Source organism: Lampris incognitus, chromosome 21, assembly GCF_029633865.1.
Source record: "Lampris incognitus isolate fLamInc1 chromosome 21, fLamInc1.hap2, whole genome shotgun sequence".
Taxonomy (NCBI): Eukaryota; Metazoa; Chordata; class Actinopteri; order Lampriformes; family Lampridae; genus Lampris; species Lampris incognitus.
The window spans coordinates 16,167,144-16,192,054 of record NC_079231.1 but is presented as its reverse complement, the minus strand read 5'-3'; the positions used below and the strand labels follow the sequence as shown (position 1 = coordinate 16,192,054).

Here is a 24,911-nt window from a genome sequence, read left to right as displayed (position 1 = left end):
CTGCCTGTTGACACCTATGTCCTATCGGACTTGAACGTAGTTTTTTGGCACTTACTTGCGTTGTCGCCTCCTGACTAGATCCTTGCTTGTGTTGTATTAACTCTCAGATGCACGTCGCTTTGGATAAAAGCATCTGCTAAATTAAACTGTAAATCAGTGCAACAAGAATGTGCATATGGCCCAACTCCAACTGCCAGTTCCTTTTCACACATGCTTTGAATTACACTTTACAGGTTAATTATTTACCGAGTTGAATTCTTCAGGAGACAGACCATCAAATTAGCAAAATACCCCAAAAAAAACAAATGCCAATTGGACTCAGCCAATCGCCACTTGCTGATATATTTGTCAGATCGCCCAAGCCTAGTACGTACTGTACTGGTACACCGTAAAAAAGATTACACCATAATTCCGAACATCGCAGGCTGTAATCTAAAGCGTTACCCCAAAGTCTTGTGAATGGTAGGCAGCAACTTCAAGTCCCCTGAGAGGTTGGATAAACTGGGCTTGAGGTGAAAGAATGTGCAACTCTTCAATGAACAACTGCCCTTGAGGTGCTCTTGAGCAAGGCACCCAGTGTTCAAGTGCTCCAGTAAAGCTACTTAGTGGCTGGCAGTAGACCAGTGTCAAACAGGGGCGGATCTACGGGGTGGCAAGGGGTGGCAGCTGCCACCTCTGGGACACAGTCTTGCCACCCCTGTTGCCACCCCATTTATAAATCAGATAACATGTTTTTAAAGTATATTTTATGTACATGCATGGTGAAGGTCATTGAGACCTGCACCAAAATCATCTCAAACAGAAGTCGCCGATTTAGAATCCCCCTCCCCTTCACAGGCACGGATGTACAGGGTGGCAAAGGGTGGCAGCTGCCACCTCTGGGACACAGTCTTGCCACCCCTTTGCCACCCCAGGAAAAAATCTCTAGATCCACTACTGGTGTCAAATAAGCTGTGAATGTATGTAATAGGAAGAGGATATTTGCTCAAGCAACTTTACCTGGATGAAGAATAAAAATCTATTCATCTTTACACAAACACGAGTGATTTCAGTCCCAAAAAGTGGAGACGCACACTGCCAAATCGTTTTTTTGACCGAAAAGCCAAAATTGCGACCCTACTGGTTGTCCTCTGCCACAGGCGTGCAGTCCCGAATGCTTCCATGTTCAAGTATTCTTGTTCAGAAATGTCACACATGCAGAAAAAGTATGAACATTACCTCCCCTAGTAATCAGAGAGGCAGTCTGATCCCAACCAACAACTCCTCCTTTCATAAAGTATATCGATAGCATTGATATGTTTCTGCTGGCTCTTTGCAGTCCGGTGTCGGTGTATTTTTGCACATCACATGAGAAGAGAACAGAGGAGAACCAAACGGGATGGAAAGGATTTCCTCTGAAATTAGATTTGGACTTAAAGCGCGGTGCCTCAAGTGCTGCCTTGCTCAAGGGCGCTTCAGCAACCGTGAGCAATAAAGATGTGAAGTTGCCTGCCCCCTGCAGACGGTGACTCACAAATGGTCTGCTGGCCTGTTAGTGCCGGGTGCTGAACCCACGACCCTCTTGTCACAATTGTGCCCAGAGCAGCTTTCAAAGAAAATGAGGAAACAGCCACTGGTAACAAGATGGGCCAAAATTACACATTTGATTTGGTTGTATAATACGTGGTTAATAGTAATGAAGCAAACTGACAACTACCTACTGCAGAATTCCTGTTTTTAACAACTGAGGCATGCTTACTAATTAAGACAACATATCGTGTTTCATTTTCTTGAATGAATATATTTTGTCCAGTTGTGGCTATTTGATATGGTAATCGCCTAATAATTACATCACAGGGGATTGAATATTTTGGCATCACAGGTATACATTTTGCTCAAGGTTTCTGGCCAGAGCTTCTTATTAACCTACACAACCCCAACACTAAAACACTGAATGTTTGTGATGTGATCTAGGGAATCTAAAAAGTGTCTCCTGATTGGTCCCATTGGAAACCATTGCCAAAACCACACCACATGTGAACCTCTTGAGAGCACGCTTGATGAGTCAGACAGTCTTCTAAAAAAGCCGTTGCGTCTCATCTTCGGTGCCTCTGAATAATGAGAGCGATTGCACGTCGTGCCTCAGGAGTCTTGCACTGTATGCGAGACCCGGCATCATTAAATCAATATTTTAGAAGAACAAATACTCATGTGGTCTGTCAGTGAGGCGCACCAATGTCAAAATGAGAAGAAATTATTTCACTCGCTGTATTTACATGGCAACAAATCCATCACACCCTTAGGGACGAGATTTAATTGTCCCCCCCCTCCCTTTCCTCTATTCTCTGAGTGAATGGACAGAGATGGAGTAACAGCAGAGAGCAGGCGGAAACCGAGAGTCAGATACAGACATGGCGGGGGGTGGGTGGGGGTGGGGTGCACTGCTTCTCCCAGCACACGACTCATCCCCCACTACCCCCCAACCCCTCAACACACCCCCACCCCTAATCGAGGAGAGTGAGCGGCACAGCTGAGTGGAGGGTCAGCCGGCCAATCAGCTCCTTGCACACTGGCTGTGTCATCAGGCTGGTATATTGAGGAAGGATCCTCTACTCGGTGCTGCTGCTGCTGCTGCTGCTGCTGCTGCTGCCACTGCTCGCAGTGTGTGCGAGAGCGCGTGCGGACGCAGGGTTGTATGTGTGTATGTGTGTGTGCGTGTGTGTACGTGTGTGTACGCATGCGCGCGAGAGTTGCTGTGCATATGTGCGCGGGAGGCTGATGAAATGAAAAGCCAAGATCGGGCCACCTCTAGGGAGAGCCTCGCGGTCCTATAATGTGAGCCGGCAGCGTCTTTGGGCTCAGGGAGAACGAGCGGTCCATCGAGCAACGGGGACCCTGGGAGGACCAGTGCAGGCCTGATCCCAGGCGTCCTCCATCGGGAAGGGGCGATATATATACATATATATAGTATTTCATTCTCCTCCTTCTTTGCTGTGCAGGGAGAGAAAGAGCAAGAGACAGAGAGGGGATCGTCATCCCCCCATCCATCCTTTTTTTTTCCGTGGTGACTCCCTCCCCCCTCCTCCTCTTTTCTACCTCCTCCGCTCTTTTTTTGTGTTTTTTTTTTTTTACCCTGCTCCATTTTTCTAGAGGTGCTGTTGGAATAGCAAACCTCCATGTATGACAATTTGTACCTGCATGGATTTGAAGACTCGGAGGCGGTGAGTACATTTGCGTGTAGGTGTCTGTTTTGGGGGAGGGAGGGGGGCAATTCTGCTTCAGAGTTCCCCTGATGAATGTGTGTGTGTGTGTGTGTGTTTATCGATAGAGGTGGCTCAGCTGTGGTGCACGTACACACACACACACACACACACACACACACACACACACGAGGCCTTTGATGGGTTAGCCAACGGCACATCTTAGCGTGATATTGTGGGCTCTGCTGGGCTGGAGGGGGGTTGGTGCACACATTAGGGAGATGGCGGTTGACATGTGACAGGCGAACGGTTCGATGTGTCCAATATATGATCCTACACGCATACATGTCAATAAATCCTTAATTCAATTGAATGTGACAACAAGCCCCTGCGAGAGCGGCCGATAACAAGCCACAAACACAACGGGAGCCATTTAGTGTGCACGCCACATTGTAGGCGCCCAAAGATGGACCGAGCCATTATTCCGTGTGAGAGCAAGGGGCGAGATGTTCATTTCTAATCCTTCCGAGGCCTGATATGCTGGGACTGAGGATGGGGATGAAATGATAAAAAAAAAAACCTCATTCATCATGTCGTCTTCCTCGAGGCCAGCTGAATTTATCGCCTTTGTTGAAGGTGCACTATCTTTCCCCCCTCTCCCCCCACAGTGACACGTAATATACGTACCACCGAGGCAGGGGGAAAACATGCATCGTGATGTCATTGAGTCGACTCTGATGTAGATGAGTCACATGCTAAAGGTACTCCGTTGGATAATGTCTGAGAAGCTAGACCCTCGAAGCGACCAGATCTCTCTCTCTCTCTCACACACGCACACAAAATCATTCATCATTCATCAGCGGTTTGGTGATGTCGGGCAGTAAGGACCCTCGCATCACGAGGAAGGACGCGTCAAGACAAAGACGGAGATTCCTTGGAGAATACTCGATGTTGCACGGAAACAAAACAAACAAGTACACCAAACAAAAAAGGTTAAACAATATGACCTGGAGTATTTGGTTTCCGTGTTTGTGAGCTCAGGTGCATGCAGGAGTACATGTGCGAGAGCCAAAAAAGATGAATCCCTCCTGTTCTGAATGATGTATCTGAGCGGTACAAAAGCAGACCTGACCGGCATCATTATTACATCTCTGCTCAGGAAGAGTGATATACATAAAATCTATCATGCCATTGGTCTAAAATTTCACTTTTGCTTAAAACATTTTTTTTGATATACTCTACGATCGCCGTAGGGAAATTATGCTCTGAATTTAACCCATCCTAGCTGTGTAGCTAGGAGCAGTGGGCAGCGCCCGGGGACCAACTCGTTCGTCTTGCCATGCCTCGGTCAGGGGCACAGACAGGAGTACTAACCCTAACATGCATGTCTTTTTGATGGTGGGGGGAAAACCGGAGAAAACCCACCACAGACACGGGGAGAACAGGCAAACTCCACACAGAGGATGACCTGGGATGACCCCCCCCCATGGTTGGACAACCCCGGGGTTCGAACCCAGGACCTTCCTGCTGTGAGGTGAAAGTGCTAACCACTGGGCCACCATGCCGCCCAAAATCATGACAGTGATAACCACAGGGCCACCGTGCCGCCAAATTGTTAAACAAAGAAGTAAATGAACAAACAAACAAAATCCCTCTAAAGGCACAACAGGCCAGATTTCTCCCATTCCCCGAGAAATAAGCAAACCACATTTTAGTTTTGTCAAACTTTGCACTTTGCAACTGGCTGCACGTTGTCCAATCGAGGAGTGTGCTGAAGTAAGGCTTCACTACAGCTTGGTGTGGTGAAAAAAAGTGCTTAGCTATGGTGACTTGCTGGTGTGTTTCACTGAAGCTAATGATCCTTCTTAATTGAATTACTATCAGCTCTTGGACATTTAGATTGCCACAGCAGAAGGCTGCACTTGGTCATGAAATGTCCAACACACTTTGCTGCTCGCTAAAGCCCTCATGTCACAAGATGCTCTGTGACAACCAAGTCTTTATTTCTTTTGGACAGAAGTTATTAGCAACTCATTGACCAATTTCATGTGACCTCATTTCACTTTTCCCCGTTTTTCTCCCAATTGTACCTGGTCAATTACCCCACTCTTCAAAGCCATCCTGGTCGCTGCTCCACCCCCTCTGCTGATTCGGGGAGGGCTGCAGACTACCACTTGCCTCCTCCCATACATGTGGAGTCGCCTGCCGCTTCTTTTCACCTGACAGTGAGGAGTTTCACCAGGGGGGGCGTAGTGTGTGGGAGGATCATGCTATTCCCCCCAGTTCCCCCTCCCCCCCGAACAGACGCCCTGCCTGACCAGAGGAGACGCTAGTACAGCGACCAGGACACATACCCACATCCGGCTTCCCACCTGCAGACACGGCCAATTGTGTCTGTAGGGATGCCTGACCAAGCCGAAGGTAACACGGGGAGTCGAACCGCCAATCCCCATGTTGGTAGGCAAGAGAATAGACCATTACGCTACCCAGATCCCCCTGACCTCATTTAACTTGACAGCAGATCCTTTATACATTAGAAAAGTTTTGTTTCCTTCTTCTTAAAATTCATTTATTAATGACTCTAAATAATCATGTAATTATGACTGGTTAAGTTAAATTGTCTCCCGTGTTTGGTTGCTTTTGGGCCTGAGCTGAGTTAGCCGAGTGTACAGCTAACTTATTTCTTTCTTGTATCCAATGTCATATCGTATCATCTGCACACAACCCCCCGGATTTCTTAATTCATAAAACAGGACCCAGGCTGGCTGAGTTGTTGTTGTTGTTGTCTGATGCTCCGTTTTCCAAAGTTTCACAGCGAAGTCATGACAAATGATATTTACTGAAGGCACTTGAAAATAGCAGATGTCGGCAAATGTGCTGTGCAAATGTGAATTTGTCTGTCCTGCTCGCTTTGATTTGTTGTTGGTATTGGGGTGGCACAGTGGCGCAGTGGTTAGTGCTGTCGCCTCACAGCAAGAAGGTCCTGGGTTCGAACCCCGGGGTTGTCCAACCTTGGGGGTTATCCCAGGTCGTCCTCTGTGTGGAGTTAGCATGTTCTTCCCGTGTCTGCGGTGGGTTTTCTCCGGGTGCTCCGGTTTCCCCCATCATCAAAAAGACATGCATGTTAGGGTTAATACTCCTGCCTTTGCTCCGGACCAAGGCAATGGGAAAAGAACTGGAGTTGGTCCCCGGGTGCTGCACAGCAGCTGCCCACTGCTCCTAGCTACCCAGCTAGGATGGGTTAAACGCAGAGAGGAATTTCCCCACGGGGATTAATAAAGTATATCCAAAAATGAATAAATAAAATTCACTTCGCTGACAGACACCAGGATTCAAGAATTACATACCGTATTTCCCAGACTACAAGTCACACTGCAGTACAAGTCGCATTCAGCAATAAACGAGTTGTTGCAAGGGGAAAAAAAAAACATATAAGTCGCTTCGGTGTATAAGTCGCACTTATATGGTGGTGCAGTAGTGATGCATGGGTCAGAGGTTTTTAATACCCGCACCGCCCGACATGCTAAAATATGCATTAACTAACCACCTGACCCGCAAACCTCCAAATTTAGCCTAGGCTACAGCAAAGTGAGCAGAGTTGCACTATTTCGTTTTTTGGGCTGTTTGCCCAGCATAATAGACTGATTGCAAGGCGTAGCCTATTGTATCAGCCTAACAGTGTCTGGGTCTAGGCTACTAAATATACAAATGAATTGTTCCAAACTGTGTTCTTTATTGTTGAATAGCAGCAAAACAAGTAACCCCTCATTAAAGACATGAACTCTGTCTTTCTTGCTCGCTCACACACACGCAACCGCACAGACGCACGCACACATGCAGACACACACACACAAGCCCCTTCTTTCTGACCAAAAAAAAAAAGAGTTTTGGCGGTGTAAACAAAAGCTACGGATACCACTTAGGGAAAAAACTTGTAGGTGAAGCCTCAACACTCCAAAACACATGCATTGACCAAAACCGCGACTGCAAATTGATGATAAAGCTGCTTGAATGCGTGCATGTGTTTGAGAGAGATAGACTGACAGAGAGAGGGGAAGTGAAGGTGGGCTAGTAATGTACAGCCTAGCCTATTGCACGCAATGTTTCTGTAGGTTATTTATAACTTACTCTGAACGTTGCTTTGTCACTTTTTGACCTGCCCGCCCGAACCCGTGATATTTTCTAGTAAACTTATCCGAACCCGTCCAACCTATGCGTCACTATGGTACAATATTTTCAATCGAGTCACAAGATTAAACATCTAGTGGTCTTATTTGAAATGCAGCGTATTCGTCCCACAAAATTACATTGTATAAGTGGCTTTGGAATATAAGTCGCAGGACCAGCCAGACGAGTAAAAAAACAACAGCTGCATTTATAGTCCGGGAAATTCAGTAATGCACTTTTAATTACTATCTATGTAGCTGAATCATGTCAGATGATTTATTTTCCTTAATTAACTGTAAAGCCAGACCACAATAAAGGATTTGTTGGTCTTATCTATCATTATCAATCAGTATTTGAACATGCTCTTTATTCTGTGATGAGAAATGTGAATGCTGGCATTATTTTTTGTTTCTTGTTAGCCCGAGTCTACCCAAGAAAATAGTTCATTTGACCCACATTTAATCTACTGATTGTTCTTATTTGGTTTGGGTATGTTGTTAAAAAATAACAGATTGGCTCAATGTGGTGCCTGCAGGCCAAAAAGATCCAAACTTTAATCAAGCAGAACTATTTAATTGCAGCTAGTCTTGAAAATTGGTACACATGGCATCTCCCCATTTGAATAATTTGGCCTCCCCGAGCATTAAGCTTCACCCCTTTATGGTTGCTGCCAATTTTTGATAATGTTTTTAGCACATTTCACTGCCATTATCTCAATAGAAGGACTGCATCATCAAAACCTGCATCATTTGTGGTGGACAGCATATTTAAAGGTTTTAGTGTTTGACAGATAAAACATATTTGAACATGATTCAACTTTTTTTTTTTTTTTTACTATTTTAACACTCATTTAGGGAAAGGTTAGAGGAACAGTCATAATGGTCCTAATGTGTATGACAGGGATGCGGGATGTGGTACTGTATACTGCAAATCTGGAGAGCAAAACACACACACACACACACACACACACACACACACACACAGCTGTTATTCCATATGGGGTCATCAAGCCATCAGCCAAGTGGGTTGAGAACAGTGATTTTGGGGAGTGATCATAACAACTTTCTTATGCGTTTTCCTCTAAGGGAGTCAGGCTGGCCAAGAGATAAGGATGACCACAAAGCAACAATGTTCTTGCTAACATAGATTTGAGCTTTTTTGGTACTGACTGGAGCGTGGCTTCCAGCGGAATTCACTGTCATTGATGAGGGGTCCTTGGGCAAGGCAATAACCACTGCAATCACCTTACTGGGATCTAACCAATGGAAACAAGTCCATGTTCTACTGGGCACATTTGTGTGTGTATGTGTGCGTGCACACATATCTAGGATGAAGATGTGGGCATTGTGGTGTGTTCACTGACTTTATTCTCCCTCCTTCCTGGTTACATAGACACACTAAATGTCTCATTTTCATGGAGATGAATTCCAATTTTCAGCAGCCAACCATTTAACCATGCAAACAGGATATCAATAAAAGCACATACAACCTCTAAATAATAAGGCCTGATCCTCATTATTGGCAAACACAAACTTAGCGACAGACAAAATTTAGTATCAGTTGACTGGCTAATCTTAATTTCCCAGCCTGTGTGTATATCTGACTTTTGAATTTTTCAAATGATTAACGTGTACTAACCAACAAATTAACAAACAAACCGATGGACTGATTTTTCGAATTAGAAAAATCATTATATGAACATGGGATGTAACAGGCATTCAGGGTTAAATGTGTATGTGAATCCAAGCACCGCAATGATAGTGTCATGTCTGACTTGTGTGTGTGTGTGTGTGTGTGTGTGTGTGTGTGTGTGTGTACGTACAGGGCTCAGCTGATTCCTATACTAGCAGACCATCGGATTCAGATGTCTCTCTGGAGGAGGAGCGGGAGGTGCCGGGCCAGCTCCAAGGCCAGAGCCCCAGCCAGAGCCAGGGACAGGGTCAGAGCCGGCAGGAGAGGGAGCAGCAGGCCGCCATACAACTGGAGAGAGCAAAGGTAGCAGCCCTGTCACATTCCACTAGACAAACAGTCAGCAGTGTGTATATTCAAAACCAAACGGGTCTCTTTATGTTTAACCTGTCAACAAGCATAATTTATTGCATTAGAATGGTAATATCACTTCTAGGTTTGGTGACGAATGGATCTGCTTGTGTAGTCAGACTGCACGTAGAGTGCACTAAATACAGAAGACTATCAGTAATACATGTGATTGACTTGGAACGAATTAGATTTCTACTACGAAACTGGGCATGTGGTTAAACACTGATTAACATTTTGATTTACATTTTAATTATCAGTTGAACCATTACTTAGTTACCATGAATTGAGGGAGGGTGTACCCTCTACCTCTCCTGTGAGTGTAACCATGTCCCATGACTACCTCAACCAACCCCTAGACTAAAGCAGTGGCCTTTGCCGTGAAGACCAACGTCAGCTACTGTGGAGCGCTGGACGAGGATGTCCCGGTGCCGGCAACAGCTATCTCCTTCGACGCCAAGGACTTCCTCCACATTAAAGAGGTGCAGCCGAAGCACACCGCGGGGTCAATATGTGTATCACGAGGGGCATCCGGGTGGTGTAGTGGTCTACCAACACGGGGAACACCAGTTCAAATCCCCATGTTACCTCCGGCTTGGTCAGGCATCCCTACAGACACAATTGGCCGTGTCTGCGGGTGGGAAGCCGGATGTGGTTATGTGTCCTGGTTGCTGCACTAGCATCTCCTCTGGTTGGTCAGGACACCTGTTCAGGGGGGAGGGGGAACTGGGGGAATAGTGTGATCCTCCCATGTGCTACATCCCCCTGGTGAAACTCCTCACTGTCAGGTGAAAAGAAGTGGCTGGTGACTTCACATGTATTGGAGTAGACATGTGGTGGTCTGCAGCCCTACCCGGACTGGCAGAGGGGGTGGAGCAGCGACCAGGATGGCTCGGAAGAGTCGGGTCATTGGCTGCGTACAGTTGGGGTGAAAAAGGGGAAAAACTCAAAAAACAAAAAACAAACATACAAGTTCAGAAGTCACGTGTTTTTGACAATCATAGGCAAATGTCCCAAAGTCAATTCAGATTTCACTCAAGCTGTTTTCTTTCCTTCTCCTGATCCCCTTCTCTGCAGAAGTTCAACAATGACTGGTGGATTGGCCGGCTGGTGAAGGAGGGCTGTGAAATCGGCTTCATCCCCAGCCCTCTGAAGCTCGAGAACATCAGGCTCCAGCAGGAGCAGAAGAGGGGACGAGTCCAAGGGTAAGACACAGCCCACAAACACACAAATCCTACACATACACTTCCATTCCTCACCAGTTGGTCCTCCACAGAATTTAAGATGGAAGGAAAAGCTGTGCCCGACAGCTGTGTTATGCTCCTATGATGTCCTGTTTGACTGTTTAAACAGTAAAGGCATGAGAATGACCACCAAATATTGTGCCCGGTGGAAGAAGAAACTAAGAACAAACATACCCTGTTTCTAAGGCATATATATTTATTGATGTGAAAATACCAGTTCATCTGGCAGTAACATTTCAGAGCATCTTGAATGCAGGAAACTGTGTGCAGGTTCTATTGTCTCTTCATAGGACACAGTCTGCATCACACCTGGCTCAGTGTCTGCCCATATGCTCACTGACCAGACCTGGGTCAATTTGGCAAGAGGCAAACAGGCTTTTGACCTAGATGACTTATTTTGTTTTGTTTTTTTCGTTGGTTGGGCTCATCATTAGTGCCAGTGCAGTATGCACACTGTTCGTGAGGTTTGTCGGGGCTCTCGATTGCCCAAATATTCTATTAATTACTGGAAAAAGTACAAAGTGCATGGATTTTCAGTTGAATTTTGACCCAAGTCTGCTCTTGGCTCACCTTATTTGCACTTAACCCATCTAACTTCTTTCTTCACGCAGAAAGTAGCAATGAAACAATTTCAAGAGCTGTACTTAGCAGTCGCTTTGTTCTCCCTGCTGTCACATCTGTGTAATAAGTCCTGAAGTGTCTGTGACCTGTGGTTTTTGCCTCAAACACATATCTCCTCAAGTCATGCATGAAGTGGGCTGTTGAGTTTAATACTAATTCAGCATAATTGCAAAACCTCTATATTTGGAGTGGTATAGCATTACTTAGGTGGTTGATTTGGTTTTGACAGAGATCCAGTGTCATTTGCCAGGACTATATTTGCATTTATATTTTTAAAAAAGTCTGATTGTGCAACTGATGTGAGTTACATCTGACCCTGTCACTGCATGCCAGACATCCCATCACATCTGGGCCACATGGGCTTTAAAATTATATTTTTTCTTGCTGTGTAAAGCCAGCCCAGATCTCAAAAGTCATCTCATATATTTGTGCATCTGGACCGTGCTACTAGCTGTGGTGTGCAGCCATCTTGTTCAGCAATGTCACCAGTCTCTCTTTATGCCTTCTAGCAATGCAGCTATTAAGAACTTACAACGCTGCAGTTTCCTAAAAGTGGAAACAGCCATGTGTTGTGTCCGGAATGGCTAAAGTTAAATCAAAAACCAGATTTTTCAGTTTTGGTGTACTGGCAATTTCAGAACATGTGGTTTGTGTGATAATCATGGAGATTATCAGAATGTTGATTGAAATCGCAGGGTTAAAGTTACTCCAGTTGTAGGTTTGTTTAGCCCCATTTCTTTTTACGTATCTTTGAATCCTTGACCAGCAGTTCACCACCTTTTGGCCAAGATCAAAAATGACACCTTGACTTTAGAGACATGTGGTCAACATTGGCCCTGATTTTGTATAATTTCATTTATTTATTCATCTTCTAGTTCTTCCACCTTCTGCCACATTAATGCCGCGGTGTGTTTCTGTCTTCCTTTATCCCCTCTTGTCTTTTCCAGTAAGTCTGGAGGGAACTCTTCTTCCAGTGTAGAGGATGAGGTATCTGCCTCTATCCGACCCCTCATCTCCTCCGCAGGTGAGAGCTTTGGACGGGGGGGGGGGGGGGACAGGGCATGGCCGCTTACGTGCCAGCTGCTAGCTAACAAGGAAAGCTCCAACTTAACCACACTATTGTAGAAAGCAAAAGAGGCCCGCTTTAAAGCCTTCCCATGTCTCTGCATAGAGCATAAGCTGACAAAATCACTGCGTAGAATGATTGTGGCTCCGTAGAGTTGTTGGTACATTTTCCCATGATCCTCCTCTTCCTCCAGTTGAGGACTGCAGGCACTCTGAGACTGGGGCTTACAACAGTGTGAACCCAACGACAAGACTATGACCCCCCCCTCTCTGAACTGCACACATGTGACTTTGTGAATATGACCATAGGATATTAGAAATAAGTTTTTTTTACTTAAATAAACACATAAATAAAAACATACCAAGATAAGCTATTTATATCATGCTGGTCACATCCTTGATGGGTTTGATGTACCGTGGATGATAATTAATAGTTGCTTTCATATGAAGCATGCTGTAGTGTTTTTGATATATTTATGGTGACCTTTTCCCATGCAAACGCCAGTTACTGACAACTGTGTTTTCTCCCCTCCTCACAGGAAAGCAGAAACAGAAAGTGGTAAGTGGGTGACGGTAATATCCAATCACCACATCATCAAGTAGACTCCTGTTGCTGCCATCAGAAATCATCAGGAATTATGAGCAGTCACAACCCTTCACAACACTCTCAGGCATGCAATACTAAAATATCACTAAAGTATGCAATACCAAACAGTGACAACGGCCATGTTACCAAGGTGGCGTATCAGAAAGTGCTTCAATTACAAGAAATCCGGGTGGCATGGCGGTCTATTCCGTTGCCTGCCAGCACGGGGATCGTCGTTTCGAATCCCCGTGTTACCTCCAGCTTGGTTGAGTGTCCCTACAGACACAATTGGCCATGTCTGCGGGTGAGAAGCCAGATGTGGGTATGTGTCCTGGTCGCTACAATAGCGCCTCCCCTGGTCAGTTGGGGCACCTGTTCAGGGGGAGGGGTAACTGGGGGGAATAGTGTGATCCTCCCACGTGCTACGTCCCCCTGGCGAAACTCCTCACTGTCAGGTGAAAAGAAGCGGCTGGCGACTCCACACGTATCGAAGGAGGCACGTGGTAGTCTGCAGCCCTCCCTGGATTGGCAGAGGAGGTGGAGCAGTGACCGGGACAGCTTGGAAGAGTAGCATAATTGGCTGGATACAATTGGGGAGAAAAAGGGGGAAAAATTTCCAAAAAAAGAAGAAACAAGAAATGACAGACCGCTTGTAAGATTGCCAGTTTGGTCGTAGGATTGTTGTGAACATCTAGTTGGCAGGTATTTTATATATATATATATATATATATATATATATATATATTAGTGACAGTATCGCCACTTTGGCATTGTGACAAAAGTGGCGATTTGGTATTGTGACACTATTTGGTATTACATGCTTGGATGGTATTGTATTGCAAGTGAAAATATATTACCATGCAATTTTACCACATTCATGTAGCCAAACATCTCCATTTGTACCATCAAAGGACCGGAAAAAAAAAAAACCCATACCATTTCCATCTATCAGTGCATTGTAAGTAACCTAGACTGTGTTCTCAAGTTCATTCATAATTGCCATCTCTGATCAAGCTATAGTATTTCTTAACATCCAGCACTGGACCGCAGCAGGTTGTGGTTCAGTTGCTGGATGGATATTTCTGTCCTTTACCATTGTTTGCGAGTGAGTCCATTGCTGCTGATCTTCCCACCCCACCCCTCTCTCACAGACGGAGCATGTCCCCCCGTACGACGTGGTTCCTTCCATGCGGCCTGTTGTGCTGGTAGGACCCTCGCTCAAGGGTTATGAGGTAAGCGCTCTGGAGCAGCCATGCGTCAGTCACACACCCGCCATCTGCTCCCCACGTGGGGGGGGGGAATGATAACCCCCCCACACACACACACACACATACACCACATGAAAACATGACCTCCTCATGTTGTCCTTTGCCTCTTTTGAAATGTTGGTTGCTTTGTGTGGTGAGATATTGTTTGATTTAAAAAAAAAACTGAATTTCATCCAGGTGAAATTTGCTCTCACAAGCTGTGTTTCGCCACACTGATAGGCTGAGAATCTCACAGGGCTAACGTGTGGCGTTAGCTCACACGTTCACACAGAGACACCACTATCGACAATGTCGACGCTGAAGAGAGGATCAAAGTGTCCTCATCCCTCCCTTCTCCTTTCCCCCTCGTTTTCATTTCCTCTTCACTCTCCTCTCTAGCCCTCTCCCCCGCCCTCCCCTTCTCTCTCTTTCCACCTCCTCCTCTCCTCTCCTCTCCTCTCATGGAGGGAACACAATCACTCGCCTCATCCCCCAGTGCGCTCTGTTGCCGCGGTAACAACCTTCTGGGTGCAAACACGTCAGCATCAGAAGTAGAGCAAGGTTTGAAATTAGAAAGAGAGAGGAGAGGGGAGCCCCCCGAACAGTGTGTGTGTGTGTGTGTGTGTGTGTGCGTTCACTGCCTGACAATAATGATGACCACCACAGTCCAGGCGAAGTGGACATCAAGCGCCGAGTGAAATCATTACATTTAATTACGAGCTCTTGTAGATACAGAGGACCTGTAAAAGACATGGATTTGAGGACGTGTTGTGAAAATCGCACTGAACGTGATGTGGATTCGATTTGTAGGGTTCGATTAAGATAAAAAAAAGGCATAAAAAGAACATCCAGTTTCACATGCGTTTGCTGCAGGGAACCAACATGCAAGGCTAAATGAGTCCCTAACTTGTCCTTACTCACTTAACATTGTGGGGAAAATCTGACACTCCTTCAGAATCACTGGACATGGTTACCGATGAACACAATGAAACCGTAAGAACAGTAAAACGTATACAGAAAAAAAAAACAGCAGCCATACTTAAATACAGAGGAAACTAAGTGATTTTGAAAGTGAATCCATAAAAATTTGCGTAACAAACTTTTCAGCCTTCTGTACCATTTATTTTCTGGACCACGCTCACATGTCTTCCCCCTCTCAGGTGACAGACATGATGCAGAAGGCGTTGTTCGACTTCCTCAAGCACAGATTCGACGGCAGGTGAGATTAATATTTTGCCAGCGCGGGGTCCTCCTCCCGCAGTGTCTGTTAATTTTGAACTTGGTTCCACTCGGGTGCCAATGCCAATTAAAGCCTTCCAGGCACCCGTAGGAAAGCTCACTTCACTGAACTGTTGAATGATAAGAGAACCTTGAACTTCGCTGCTGTCTCAGAAAAGAATGCCGTTAATTTCGTTTTCGCTCTCCTTGTTCTGTCCGTTATTGGTAGAGTGGGGTTTTTGTGGCCACAGAGGAGATTGCACTCATTTGCAGGGAAACCTATGCTTAAATTTCAAAAACATGGACGTCCGGGTAGCGTAGCGGTCTATTCCGTTGCCTACAAACACTGGCATCGCCGGTTTGAATCCCTGTGTTAACTCCGGCTTGGTTGGGTGTCCCTACAGACACAATTGGCCGTGTCTGCGGGTGGGAAGACAGATGTGGGTGTGTCCTGCACTAGCGCCTCCTCTGATTGGTCGGGGCGCCTGTTTGGGGGGAGGGGATAGCGTGATTCTCCCACATGCTACATCCCCCTGGCGAAACTCCTCACTGTCAGGTGAAAAGAAGTGGCTGGCGACCCCACATGTATTGGAGGAAGCATGTGGTAGTCTGCCGCCCTCCCTGGATCGGCACAGGGGGTGCAGCAGCGACTGGAATGGCTCGAAAGATTGGGGTAATTGACCGAGGTTCAATTGGGGAGAAAAAAGGGGGGGGGCACAGTTGTCAGCAGGCGGCCGACAATCCAACGGCAGTAATTTTCTCACTGTACACTAAATGAACTTATTTTGAGTAGGTGATTAAAATGGTAACTTGTCTCTCGCCCATTTACAGGATATCTATCACGAGAGTCACTGCGGATATATCATTAGCCAAGAGGTCTGTACTGAACAACCCCAGTAAAAGGGCCATCATCGAAAGATCAAACACGCGGTCCAGCTTAGGTAAGAAATGTGTAAAGCAGGGCTGTGATCATGTTATCTCCAGTTCAGTTAAATCAGTGTAAACAGATGCTGTAGTTGACCGGTTATTGCTAGATTGGTTGTTCTGAGTCATATACTTATTCACAGGTTTGACTCATCAAAGGTTTTTTTCATTAGTTTGTGATTATAGTTTTGTTTAAAGTGCCATGTACATTCCTCCAGCAATGTAGTTTTATGGAGTGTGAACATGTTGTGTTGCCCTCCTCTCCATCAGCGGAAGTGCAAAGTGAGATTGAGAGGATCTTTGAGCTGGCCCGCTCACTCCAGCTGGTGGTTCTGGATGCAGACACCATCAACCACCCGGCCCAGCTCCTCAAGACCTCGCTGGCTCCCATCATCGTCCACGTCAAAGTCTCCTCACCAAAGGTGAGCCAGCAGCAAAAGAGGCATGCATATCACACATGCATGTAAAAATGAGCTCTGCTGTCACTGTTAACCCTGTTGTTGAAACACTTTACAGAAGCCATGATGTGAATAGCTGTTTGACCGCTGTACATCCTGCATATATTTAGTTAAATATAGTTTGTGCTTGGGGCGTCCGGGTAGCATAGCGGTCTGTTCCGTTGCCTACCAGCACGGGGCTCGGCGGATCAAATCCCCGTGTTACCTCCGGCTTGGTCGAGCGTCCCCCTACAGACACAATTGGCCGTGTCTGCGGGCGGGAAGCCGGATGTGGGTATGTGTCCTGGTTGCTGCACTAGCATCTCCTCTGGTCGGTCGGGGCGCCTGTTTGGGGGAGAGGGGGAATCGCGTGATCCTCCCACGTGCTACATTCCACGTGCTACATCCCACGTGCTACATTCCCCTGGCGAAACTCCTCACTGTTAGGTGAAAAGAAGCAGCTGGTGACTCCACATGTATTGGAGGAGGCATGTGGTAGTCTGCAGCCCTCCCCAGCTCAGCAGAGGGGGTGGACCAGCGACCGAGACGGCTCGGGAAGAGTGGGGTAATGGGCCGGATACAATTGGGGAGAAAAAATCCAAAAAAACAAATACATATATATATATATATATATATATATATATGGTTTGTGCTTAAACACACTGGGAAAGTTTAGTGGGCTGTATGTGCAAGTGGAGTACCAACAGTTTTGTCAGTGCAGAATAGTTAAATACTTAATACTAAATACTAACAGCTGAAACTTCTGCTCATCTTCTCATCACAAAAGAAGTTCTTTCCTCGCAGTCTGTGGTTACAAATTCCTATGTCATATTCCTGTGGTCTAGAAGAGTCTACAAAGTGTTTGTAAACACAAATGATCCTTTCACGATAACCAAATTCGAAGATTTCTTAAATGGAGCAATTCTCCCCTTTAGCGTAGTTGTTACTTGTTAAAAGATAACCCGTGTAAAATTGCAACACCAATAATCGTCAAAGTAAAATTCATTTGCTGTGAAAAAAATTTGACTATTTCTCACCTCAAATTGGTGGCCTCTTCGTATTATTTTCAGTAGCCTGCCACCACACATTTTCCTTCATGCTGTCGCGAAGACTTCAGGCCAGTCAAAACAGGGAGGAAATCCCCAGAACGTGGCTGTAGGGTTATGAGAGAGGAAGGAGAGCTACTTAGCTTTGATTCAGCAGAGGAGTGAAGACTGGATATTATTTCAAAATGTCAGATGTAAGTAATGTTCAAGAAAGCCCTGTACGACAATTGCTTCTAACTGTACCCTCTTTAGCAAAAAGAAAGAGGAAGTCGTTGTCTCAAGAGGCAAAGAGGGCAAAGAGAAGGAGCGATCGAGCTCAGAATGGCAATTTAATATTACACAAATTTATTCCAATATGTGAAACTCGATCATAAACTAGTGTGATTCCTCTTCAGAAAACATATTAGGTGTTTGCAGTTTTATTCCTACCCTTGCCTCTTGCGTATTTGGATGGGTAAACCTGGTAAACCAAAGCATGAAAAAGATGTGGTGAAATCTGCCTTCCAACGGTGAGGAAGTGCGATGGATTTTATGCAATATGCTAGCTTAATTTTGGGAAACAATACTTTTTTTCCCAAAGGAGCCGCCAACATCACTTGGGTGGGAAATGACATGGGTTAACATTAAATCTCTTCAGCAACATCTATCCCTTTTCTGATTTGTTTATAAACCTCTGACAATGACAACAATAGAACCTTCATAAAATACTGTAAAGATGAATACAAATGCAATTTCAACGATGTTTGTTCGTCCTCCTCATAAAATCTGGGCAAACTCCAAAACAGATGCCAGACCGGGTCTATTTATTAAATAGGCCACGCAGGTTTCACCTGCTGGTCATGGAAAACATTTCTTGAAACAGGTGTGAAAGTGTTTGAAAAAGGCACACTGATCACATATTGTTTGGATTGGCTAAAAAAATGAGGGGGCGTCCATTGCCTACCAACACGGGGATCGCCAGTTCGAATCCCCGTGTTATCTCCGGCTTGGTCGGCGTCCCTACAGGCACAATTGGCCATGTCTGTGGGTGGGGAGCCAGATGTGGGTATGTGTCCTGATCACTGCTCTAGTGCCTCCTCTGGTCGGTCAGGGTGCCTGTTCGGGGGGGAGGGGGAACTGGGGGCAATAGAGTGATCCTCCCATGTGCTACGTCCCCCTGGTGAAACTCCTCACTGTCAGGTGAAAAGAAGGGGCTGGCAACTCCATATGTCTCAGAGAAGGCATGTGGTAGTCTGCAATACCTCCCCGGGTCGGCAGAGCGGGTGCAGCAGCAACCGGGACAACTCGGGAAGAGCAGGGTAATTGGCCGGATACAATTGGGGAGAAAAAGGGCAGGGGGGGTTGGTACCAAAGGCATTATTTTTTACTTTGTCACGCTCCTCTCACTTAAATCTTTGTGATCTTTGCTTAGATCTTTGCCCAGGAGAAACACCGTGTTGTCTAGAAGGCAACATGTGACCCTTTATTCAAAGCCCCACTCAATCACAGACATCTTTTGTGTAGTGGTGTCAGCATTCAGTTTGTGGTAGGAATCTGACCTGTGGCACCTCCGCATGGAAGAGTGTGTGCACGTCTGCTGCACCTTCTTTCTGTACACCAGGATTATTTGTCACAGGAAAACTGACTAAGAATATATATTTTCACACAGGGCTAAGGCCCCAGAGAATAACTGAACTCACACACAGGAGCCTGGCATGCTACTATTCAGTCAGCGCAACTTAATGATGCTGAAAAAAATTAGGGTTTATTGAATTAGAATAAAGAGATGATTTTCCAACCCTTGGCAATAATGAATGGCTATGCTTGCATATACTGACTGCACCTCATGTGCACTATATGAATCAAAGAACCAAGCACAAACTCCCCACACAGTACACAGAAACAAATGTAATTTTGCCATTTGGGTAAGCAGAGCCTAATGTGCCCTTGCAATGTGATTCAGGTCTTGCAGAGGTTGGTCAAGTCCAGAGGGAAGTCCCAGAGCAAACACCTAAATGTCCAACTGGTTGCAGCTGACAAACTGGCTCAGTGTCCGCCGGTGAGTGCTAGTCCTTATGCATCGGTTAATCTTTTTCTAGTAAAGGATGTTGAGTTTGTTTTATTTTCTAACATTTTTTACAAGTCACACTGTGGCTTTCTGAAACTTCAGAGAGCAAAACAGCCACTGGATCATTAATGATGAATTGTATAATGTGATACAGCTCAAGTTTACTTTCATTCTCTTAATCTTTTTAACCTCTTGTAAATACTTACTCTCATTTTATTCGACTCTTTTATAGATATTCTTAGACAATTCGTTTTTCTAGTTTTTAGAATGACTTGTGATTTTTTAGCATCCTACCAGGATAAATTCCTTGTGCATGCAAACTTACTTGGGGACTGGTAAAAGTTCACATAATGATAATTGCTAAAACACAAATTTGTAAACAAGAGTATTTCACTGACTGCAGCAAAATGTGATTTAGTTATTTCAGATGTCACCTGAAATCAAGGCTTCAGGAAATGAAAAACTTTCTATCTTCCACGAAACAGACCTGCAAACTCTAGAGAGGTGACAAGATAAGAAAGTCAAATCGGGTAATGGGGATCTAGGATCATTCTCCCCCAGAAGAAAATTTTAGTCATTTTAATACACAAATGAAGCTTCTTCTTTTTTGTGGGAGCTTTCTGAGATTAGAATACAATGAGAAAACAACATATTTTTTTTATTTTTTATAAACACTTAAGTTTTATTGAATTTCATTTATTTTAACCACAATGTCCAACTTCAGGTGAGAGAGGGGAAGAAGAGGGACAACACGCAGCATGTTTTTCTTTGTCTACTTTATTAAAATACTGAGAAAGGGGCAACGTGTGCTGGACTCCCTTCACCACAAACTTCACCTCCACTTTAAGCCGTGCCCAGTTCCATTTCTCACTCCTGAATCTAGCTGTGCTATATGTATGTATAGCGTCTTCCTCTTCATTCTCCTCTCTCATTCTGAAAAGGAAATTACTGGATACATTGACAAATTCCATGAAGTTAGCTAATGCTTGCTAGTTTAGGTAAGGTTGCATATCAGGAAGGTGGCTTTAAATGCTCAATGGTAAGGCGGTGGCTATTGTGCCGTTACCGGCACCTAATTTGCTCAGGCTGCAGGTAATCAAACTTGACTCACGGCAAACTCTCGTGCCATGGATAATCATTATTGTATAATTCATTTTAGCCTGAGCAAATAAAGTGCCGTACTGTAGCCTCCAAACATGATAAGTCCAAACATGACAAGAGTAACAATGCAATGTTCGCTACGAAAATAAACATTTACCTCAAGTTTTGGTGGACACAGTCACCAAGGTCCAGGGTAGAGGGTGTCTTCAAGCTGACATCACGTAGCGGACGAGATCAAAGTTCCAACTGGTCCATAGAAATGCCACAGAACTAACCAAAAATACACTATTGATTGGACAATCAAATAAGGTTGATGCTAGCCTGGATTGGCGGGGAGGACGATCTCATAGCAAAGACAGATAATGCACAATCGCAGTCGTTCTCTCCTCACTTGCTCAGCACCAGGCCTGCATGATATGAGGACAATCTGCAATGTGCGATAACATCCTTCAATATTGCAATGCCGATATGACTTGTGATAAATTACACAGTCCACCCGTGATGTTTTCTACAGTGTGTTCACCAGGAAAGCAGGCTGTCTGTAAACATTGCGTTTTCAGGTCAGTCTTGATCCAAGAAGTGTACAGTGAGGCTGATATAGGGCTCTGTCATTTGACTGGACCAAAGATCATTAACATATTCATTTTGTGTGTATTTATTCATCATTTCCAATCCTGTCCATGTCATGCTTTTTTTGTGTATTTAATTATCATTTCCAATCCTGTCCATGTCAATGGAAAAGAGGTCCGTTACTCGCCGAATTTCTGTGCGGCAAAATCTGTGAAACGCAAATATAAATCAATGTTGTCGTACAGGTCCAGCAGATTTAATCTGTCGCGAAGAACTCGTTGCCTACACAAACTGCGTCCTACTTCATTTTGCAGCAGGTTTTCCACTTGCTCAAACCGAAAAACCATATTAATGGGTTTTTTACAGCTGACGTTGCACCTACTTTTTTTTTAATTTTAAGTTTTTTTTGGTGTAACAATTCTATGTTGAACGGATGATATTTGGTGCTAAAAGTATAACTTTGTAAACTTGAATATAGTACTGATTTATGTTTGAACTAGGTAAAGATCGAACTTATACTCTGCTGCTGCAACCAGCTACAGGGCTCCATCTGATAGGTCAAATGTTTGCACGCCGAGTGTGAATGCATGGCGCATGTAAATAAAAGGATTTTTCTCATTTACCAAGTTTCAGGCAGTCTTTTGCAATGTTTTTTCTGCATGTTCATATCGCGATGATGATGAAAATACGATTTATTGGTCAGTACTACTCAGCACCCCCCCCCTCCATTTTTAAAAACTCTCACGTGAATGACCCGATTGACACTAAAAAATGGTGATTGTCACCAAAAGGCAATGAGTTTTCTGGTATGACAAAAACATTTCAGACATCGATTCAGTATATTTGCCAAACAAAACAGATGCAGGGGAGTTTTTCCTGGTGACACCGAGTGCAACTAAAAAAACAAAAAAAAACATGATCTGAGCACAGCATGGCCCATTATTGCAAACAATGCAGAGAAACAACATAAGGCATACGACATACAATAGACTATACAATCCACCTTACATCATATTTGACATTTGATTCAGTGACACTGACGAGAACCCCTCTTACTGTGTCTTCCTTCACCCCTACCTTACTACCTCCAACAGGAGATGTTTGATATCATCTTGGATGAGAACCAACTAGAGGATGCCTGCGAGCATCTGGCGGAGTACTTGGAGGCCTACTGGAAGGCCACTCACACTTCGCTGGCTACACCCCTAAACCCCCTACTGGGACGCAACCTGGGCCCCACAGCCCTCACTCCTTACCCTACTACCATCTCTGGACTCCAGGTACAGATTCCTGATAGTGGACTTTTCTCTGTTGTTATATTTTAACAATGTATTTTCTACTGAATAAAGAGTAGGTACACACAGGCTGAAAATCCTTCCTTTACTGCCATTCAGTGCGTAGTCACATAACAGCTGGGGTGGGGACAGAGCCTGCAGCAAGGCAACATTTTTTGAAAAAGCAGGATTTTCACTGAGAGCAGATTCTTCTTGAACTGAGAGCAAACACAATTTGGCAGGTGAACTGGAAACTCTAAATTGTCTGTAGGTATGTATCAGAGTGTAAGTAATTGTATTTAGGATTTTGGGTGGAAGACCTGCCCATGGTGTCTCTCTTCCTTCCACCCAATAGCTTCTGGGACAGACTCCAGCACCTCTAACTGGATTAAGCAGCTATAGAAAATGAATGAATGAATGTTAACATGCAGTAAGCATCACTGTCTCCTTGGTGTGTCCTCCTGATCAGCAGAGCCAAAGAATGAGACAGAGCAACCATACAGGAGACCACTCCACCGCCAACGAGCGGCGCAACCTGATGACGCCGGATGAGAACTACCACAATGAGCGTGCTCACAAGGGACGTAACCGCATGTCATCCGGCTCGCAACACAGCCGGGAGCAGCAGGACCCATACCAGGATTACCAGGACCCCTACCAGGACGCCTACAAGCCACACCGCAACCGCAGTTCACCGGGCAGCTACAGCCATGACTCCCGGCACCGGCTCTGAGTCCAAATTCAGTAACCAAGCAGGCCTCAGCTGACCCAAACACCCCACACACACAATACACTCTGTAACAGAAGACAGATGGTCCCAAATTTTGCCTTTTTTTTTCTTTCACACCAATTTGATTCGTCTTCCTGTTTTTTTTTTCTCACTCCAAGAAAGCCAAACAAATCACCTTAAGGTATATCTTGTTCTGTCAGCCTTCCATGGAAACCCGGTCAGTCAAGAGTATGGTTAGTCAGCTTGAGAGGAGCCACCATTAATTAAAGCTGTAATATCAGAATTTGTTTTATCGCTGATTTTTGTTTGTTTGTTAGTTTGTCCCTGGGTCTTTTTGGGGTTGTGCGCACTGCTCACACAGAGCACTCGGCAGACGTGCATTGCAGATTGTACTCGCTGACCTCATTAGCAAGATAATTAGAGAGAGTGGATAGATGGCACACATTTACAGGCTTCTAAGTGCCTGAGACAAAACCACTGGCTTGGAGGAAAGCCCAGAGTGCATGGAGACACTGCAAAAGGTTGGTTGTGTTCCTGACCTTCAACCCAAGCCCCGTGTAAATCCTGTCACCGTTTAACTGCCCGCATGCTGATGGAGAGCCAACCTCCAAATTCACTCCATGGAAGTTTTTAAAAGCATCCGCCTCAATTTTTCCCCAAGTGACTTCAACTGACGCTGATTGGAGGTGGTGGTGGTGGGGTGGGGTTTCAGATCAATTCCTGCTTTGGGTGTTGGTTTTGTTGACCAATTCTTCTCACTCACCACTTCCTTGCCATATGAAATTCATATTGAAAATGGACAGCTTTCGTGTAGCTCAGCTTGTAGGATATTGTTTGGGTCTAGACCCTCACTGTCGTAGGCTTCACAGATTCTGATGGTGCCAGGGCCCTTGCAGTGCTCTGTTTCAGCACTTAGAGACAGAGAAGACAGTCGTTGTCATGAAAGTCAAATAGGATAATCCACTTCAACAGTAAAACAATACTTGAGATGCCATTTGATGATTGGAAGGTGTGAACTCAACTGGCAACAGAAGCAAACGCTGTGGGAAATCTACATAGAAGGTCCAAAATGTGAGTTTTCTGCTCTTGCCATCTCAAATAAAAACCATAATGAACTGTATGTTACAGGTAGACCATTACAGTGCCTCTCTAATGAAGCTACTCATTTACTGAATTTAAAGGCATTCAGGTTCAATTCTCCTCGAGGCAACTGAACAAACATACATAGAAGTCAGTTACTGAGTCAGTAAAAATAAGCATCCCTGTTTTCTTATCGTCCTCATGTGAATGGTCTGCCTGTGTCCTTAAAGGCTCCTGACTAAACGCCAGGAATATCCCTTTGTACGATCCTTTGCATCACGTTTATTCTCTGTGTTGCTGGCACGCTGTCCCAACCACAGAGCATGCTACCTTAATCA

At 45.0% G+C, this 24,911-nt stretch overlaps 1 protein-coding gene across 8 annotated transcripts in view; it reads left to right on the top strand.

Annotated features, from left to right (window-relative positions):
* The window catches only part of LOC130131295 (voltage-dependent L-type calcium channel subunit beta-4-like), a 40,644-nt gene extending 17,148 nt beyond the window's left edge, over positions 1–23,496 (top strand). For 2 of the 8 annotated variants that reach the window (XM_056300936.1, XM_056300934.1), the window contains exons 3-15: positions 9,171–9,236; positions 9,291–9,341; positions 9,743–9,865; positions 10,461–10,588; positions 12,196–12,272; positions 12,853–12,872; positions 14,051–14,131; positions 15,307–15,365; positions 16,196–16,305; positions 16,559–16,710; positions 19,714–19,809; positions 22,584–22,769; positions 23,236–23,496. In XM_056300936.1, coding sequence (XP_056156911.1) covers positions 9,171–9,236; positions 9,291–9,341; positions 9,743–9,865; positions 10,461–10,588; positions 12,196–12,272; positions 12,853–12,872; positions 14,051–14,131; positions 15,307–15,365; positions 16,196–16,305; positions 16,559–16,710; positions 19,714–19,809; positions 22,584–22,769; positions 23,236–23,496 — 1,410 coding nt within the window. Of the gene's footprint in view, positions 1–3,155; positions 3,201–9,170; positions 9,342–9,742; positions 9,866–10,460; positions 10,589–12,189; positions 12,273–12,852; positions 12,873–14,050; positions 14,132–15,306; positions 15,366–16,195; positions 16,306–16,558; positions 16,711–19,713; positions 19,810–22,583; positions 22,770–23,235 lie in introns of those variants that run through there. The other 6 variants (XM_056300938.1, XM_056300937.1, XM_056300932.1 and 3 more) reach the window with 6 other exon arrangements.
* Positions 23,497–24,911: the final 1,415 nt, after the last annotated feature.